Below are 5779 nucleotides of genomic sequence, written 5' to 3'. Positions count from 1 at the left end.
CGAATTCTTTTGAAAACCAAAAAAATTTATCGAGGCATTTAAATCTCATGACCATCATCTTATAATTCATTAGCATTAAGAATCGAACACAAAATGGGCCGTGTAGAATACGGATCGAAATTTTTTCTCAATCGAACCACCACATGTTGGTTAAGTGATATATTTGATTGATCATATTGTATGTTTAAGATTAATAATAATAAAGGGAAATTAAAGAAAATAGTTTGAAAACTTTGAGTTTTAGAGATAATGACAAAATAAAAGATAAAATAAATAGTATTAGAATCGACTTTTTACTATAAAAATATAATTTTCAGTTAAATTAAACAGTACCAAGAGTTTTTATTAAAATTCTCTAATAATAATTCTGATCACGTGTATAATTAAAGCTTATAAAGGGCTTTTGATAAAAACACAAAGTACATGGTTTCTTTCTTTCCAGTTCTATCGCTTTCGTTTTCTCCCGTGTTCTTTTGTGCTCCGTGGCAACGACTTTACTCCCCCATATTTCTAAACACCCACCGCCCCCCAACGCAAAACAAAAAATACACAACTCCATTTCTTCTTCCAATCCCAATTCTGCTATGATCGACGCCTCCTCCGCCGCCCCCTGCACCGCCGTCCCTATGTTCTGGACCAAAAAGAGGACGCAGGTGATTGAGCCCAAGAGCCTCATCAAACACCGAGAATCCTCCTCATCATTCCCCGACCCCTACTCCGCCATTTGCAGCACCACCATCGACAACTCCAGCTACAACTTCTCCAAATCCTCCACCTCCTCCTCCTCCGTCGCCTCCCTCAAATCCTTTAAATCCTCCCTCCCTCAAAACCCCCAAATCTACGACCTCTCCGAGATCCGCTCCGCCACCTCCAACTTCCTCCCACACCGCCGCCTCTCCTCCTCCTCCACCTCCTCCTCCTGGCGCTGCTCCATCCGCTCCGAAGACGCTGTCGTCTTCCAGCGCAAGTCCCGCCTCCCCCTCTCCCTCCCCGACCTCCACCGCCGCCTCTCCCTCATCTCCAAATCCCACCACTCCAGCCTCATCAAGCTCCTCGGCGCCTCCCTCTCCGGCAGCTACGTCTACCTAGTCTACGAATTCGTCGCCGGCGCCAACCTCGCCGACTGCCTCCGCAACCCGAAGAACCCGAGCTACACCGTCCTGTCGTCGTGGCTCTCCAGGATGCAGATCGCCACCGACCTCGCCCACGGCCTCGATTACATCCACCACTGCTCCGGCCTCGACTCTACCTTCGTCCACAACCACATCAAGAGCTCCAGCATCATCGTCTCCGAGCAGGACCACCTCGTGCTCGGCGCCAAAATCTGCCACTTCGGTACGGCAGAGCTCTGCGGCGAGACCCAGGCTAGGTCGAACAAAATGGAGGGCACGCGCGGGTACATGGCGCCAGAATTTCAGCTCACCGGAATCGTGACCCAGAAATGCGACGTCTACGCTTTTGGGGTGGTGCTCTTGGAGCTAATCTCCGGGGCGAAGCCGTTGAAGTACATAATGGACGGAAATGGCGGGAGCGACGGGTATAGGAGGGTGAGTTTGATCGAGTCGGTGAGGGAGGCGTTGAGTGGGGGATGTGGCGGGGTGCGGATGTGGGTGGATGGGAGGCTAAACGATTCGTTTCCGATGGATGTGGCGGAGGAGATGGTATTGGTGGCGTTGGAGTGTGTGGAGGAGGATCCGGATAGGCGGCCCGATATGGGTCGGGTTGCCGGTTTGGTTTCGAAGCTGTTTTTGGAGTCGCATAGTTGGGCGGAGAAGATGAGCGTGCCTATTGACATCTCTGTTTCGTTTGCCCCTCGCTGATTTTTTTTTTTTTCTGGGGTTCGAAATTTATTTCGGAATTTTAATTTATTTATTTATTCAGAGGTTTTATGTTCGATTCGATTAATTAAAATCGTAAATAATTATACGATGATGTGAATAATTTTACATACAAAACGATTCATTGAAACAAAGAATTTACAGAAATTTGATCTCACATCATTTTTGTGTTATGTTGCTCCATTTCTCCCTAATGCCCTCCAATCACTCACTTTCCCTCCACCCTATTTTATTTATATTTTCTCTTGTGTACTTTCCTTCCACCAATACCACAAAAATGAAACTTCGAAAATAAATTCGAAACGTCTATTGAGACGTATTAAGTTCGATTGGATGAAACGAAAGGGTTTTCATTATTTGCTCTTAAATCTATTTCATATGGAACATGTTAAATTCCATATGCATTTTCCATAAAATATCAACTACTCATGATAAAAAAACTGTGTGCGCGCAAAAATAGATGAACATGCAGATGATCGTTTAACTGTGTATGACATAGTCAAGTCTTAGATCTTCCTACTGGATAGAAAGACTTAATGCAGAGCACAACTATATAAAATTGCATTTTTGACTACCACAATTGGATATATTGATTAATAGGCTGCGTTAACAAAAGACTTAATCAAATCATATAATACTAATTAGCATTGTTAATTATTGCTTTTTTGCACACCAAGAATGCATGGTTTCTCTCTTGGCTGTTCACCCAGAATTATCAAATTAATCGGCTAATGGTCTACTCCTTTCAAATTTACAACGCACTAATATGTAATTAAATGACTTGCATGTAACCGTGTATATAGAGTTTTATTCTTGTCTCTATATATATATATATATATATATATATATATATATCTTTCTCGTGAGCGTATATGCATCTCGTTATATGCAAATTTATCTTTTCAACGAGAGGTAAAGATTTTACCTTCCACCGAGAACTTATCTTCATAATGGGAGGAAAGCAAAACGCGTTGCTATTGACATGTTTCTAATCTTGTACTACAAGTTTCGTCAACAATTTAAGTTTCACATGAATTACTCTAATCATACCTAATCTTATGAGAAGCTGTACTATTTTGCTTCCTAGGATGCACAAAATAAAATAGAATATACCCTCAACAATTTTACATGAAAATTGCCAAAGTGAGGTTTAGTAGAAAATCTTAATAAAAATGTTCGAAAGAAACGTCTCTAAATTCCTCTCTAGCGTCTCTCTAGGGTGTGCTAGGAGAGCGGTGGGGTTGATAATTACGGCGTCGGCCGTCTAGTTTCTGGTGGATTCTAGTCATTGAGTGGATGTTTATCAGATTAGCATGAGATCTGGGGGAGAAAATTAGTGGGTTCTTTTGGACAGGTTTGCAAGCAGTACAAAGGCGGATGGAGGATATGGTGATGAATGGCTCTCACTGAGGAGGAGCAAAGAGTTATTGTGATTGACGATAAGGAGGGTGTTTTGCTCCGAGCCAATAGGGTTTTTTTTGGTTGGGAGAGTGCTTTCATGCAAGCCGATTAACAAGGAGAGATTCAAGCACTAAATGGTGAATCTTTGGAGCCCAAAGGCTAGGGTTACGATAGTGGAGATGGACGACGGGTTGTTCTCGTTTGGATTCGAAAACATTCGAGAACATTCCTTAGTGCAAAAGGGAGGGCCATGGTTGTATGATGGTGCCCTCTTGGTGATGGCGGAGGCGGAGGCGGACAACCTAGCGTATCTTGCTAGTATCCCGTTGAAGTTTCAAGAGTTCTGGATTCAAGTGAAGGGACTACCCCTTGCATATATGACTCGTCATATGGGGCAATTATTGGGAACTAGATTGGAGTGCATGTTGTGACTGATCAAAGCCGAAAGGGGACCAGTTTGGAAGCATTCTGCGGGATTTCAAAGCCATTACAGCGTAGTTTGTTGCTCTCATTCCAAGGCACGGAGGTGGGGATTGATAAATGATACGAAAAGCTTCATGTAACTTGTTTTATCTGTGGGATTATTGGGCATATGGAAGAGCAATGTGTCAGTTCCAAGGGAAGAATGAAGATGATCGTTCGAAGCTGTATAGATGATGGTTCTAAGAGGATGTGTTGGGGGATAATTATAGGAGGCCACGAGGTAAAAGGTTTGGGTTAGAGTCATCGCAGGGCTGGTCCATGAAAATGCCATTGCATATGGAGGAAAGAGAGAGCACGAAGAGTTCTGCAATGGAGGTACAGGGAATGCTGGAGGAGGAAGAGGCGACGACTGCGGTAGGACAAGCATTCAGCGAACATAGCGGGGCCGGGTTTGCCGCTATTATTACTAATGATGGTATTAATATGCCTGATTTGAATGCGGAGTTGGAGCCCGAGGAAATTGTAGAAAAAGGTATGTAGGCTAAAAATTATATTTGTTATTGATACATGAATGTGGAAAAATGGAAGAGAATGCAAATGGAAGAGAATGCTTATTTTTTCATTATCTTTCTCTACAAGATTACAAGGATATATATACATGATACAAATGTGTAGGTAGGACAAGGTAGGACGGCTGTAGAGGACAAGGTAGCCGTCCTAGTGTGTAGGTAGGACAAGGTAGGACGGCTGTAGGACGGCTAGTGTGTAGGTAGGACAAGGTAGGACGGTTGTAGGACGGCTTGACGGTTGTAGGACGGCTTATTCTTCCAATAATAATATTATATACAATTACACAAGGACTCCAACCATATTCCTTATTTGTCTAACACTCCCCCTCAAGTTGGAGAGTGGATGTCAAGAACTCCCAACTTGCGTAACATACCCGAAAACTTTTCTTTCCCAAGAGGTTTGGTAAACAAGTCTGCCAACTGTTGTGCCGTACCCACATGCTTGGTCTCTATTGTGCCATCTACAATCTTATCTCGTATAAAGTGACAATCCATCTCAATGTGACGAGTTCGTTCATGAAAAACAGGATTGGCAGCTATATGTAACGCTGCTTGATTATCACAAAATAAAATGGAAGGACCATCCAAAGGAATGTTCAAATCCTTCAACAAAAAACGAAGCCAAACTATCTCGCAACAAGCACCTGCCATGGCCCTATATTCCGCCTCTGCTGAAGAGAGCGAAACGGTTTTCTGTCGTTTCGTCCGCCAAGAAATCAAAGAACCGCCCAAGAATACACAATACCCAGTAGTCGAACGGCGAGTGATAGGGCAACCTGCCCAATCAGAATCACAAAACGCAATTAACTTGGTCTGGTTGTCAGAACGAAATAATAAACTTTGACCTGGAGTAGCCTTCAAATAACGAACAATACGAAGCGCAGCATCCATATGAGATATCCTTGGCTCGTGCATAAAACGGCTTAGAACATGCACAGAATAGGTGATATCCGGCCGAGTGATAGTGAGATATATTAACCGACCTACTAATCGTCGATACTTTTCAGGATCCTTGAGAAGTTCTCCTTTATCAGATAATTTTGTGTCATCCATAGGAAAAGCAATGGGTCGTGCTCCCAAAAAACCATAGTCCTTGAGAATCTCTAATGCATACTTGCGTTGAGAAATATAAATCCCTTGTTTGGAATGAGAAACCTCAATACCCAAAAAATATTTTAAATCACCAAGGTCTTTTATCCGAAAATGATCACGGAGAAAAGACTTCAGAGAATTAATGGCACTAGCATCATTGCCTGTAATCACAATATCATCCACATAAATGAGCAAAGCTGTGAAAGAAATACCAGACTTTTTAGTGAACAATGAATAGTCAGCTTTGGATTGTTGAAAACCAGCAGAAATGATGGCACTAGTGAATTTGGCAAACCATTGGCGAGAAGCCTGCTTAAGACCATAAAGTGACTTGTGAAGGCGACACACAAGATTCTCCCCCTGTCGCCGAAGACCAGGAGGATGAGACATATAGATTTCTTCATGTAAGTCACCATGTAAGAAAGCATTATTAACATCAAGCTGATGAAGAGACCA

The 5779-nt window shown here is 42.8% G+C and overlaps 1 protein-coding gene across 1 annotated transcript; it reads left to right on the top strand.

The window, feature by feature from the left end:
* The first annotated feature begins 452 nt into the window (after positions 1-452).
* Positions 453-1846, top strand: LOC137735724 (PTI1-like tyrosine-protein kinase 1). The gene has a single exon (XM_068475166.1). The coding sequence runs from the start codon at positions 585-587 to the stop codon at positions 1818-1820; it is 1236 nt and encodes a 411-aa protein (XP_068331267.1). The 5' UTR covers positions 453-584; the 3' UTR covers positions 1821-1846.
* The last annotated feature ends 3933 nt before the right edge of the window (positions 1847-5779 follow it).

This window comes from Pyrus communis, chromosome 5 (genome assembly GCF_963583255.1).
Source record: "Pyrus communis chromosome 5, drPyrComm1.1, whole genome shotgun sequence".
NCBI lineage: Eukaryota > Viridiplantae > Streptophyta > Magnoliopsida > Rosales > Rosaceae > Pyrus > Pyrus communis.
This window is presented reverse-complemented; position numbering and strand designations above follow the sequence as displayed.

Bases quoted from the DNA above. Each gene is read 5' to 3' on its own strand.
- LOC137735724 (XM_068475166.1), top strand. From the start codon at position 585: ATGATCGACGCCTCCTCCGCCGCCCCCTGCACCGCCGTCCCTATGTTC.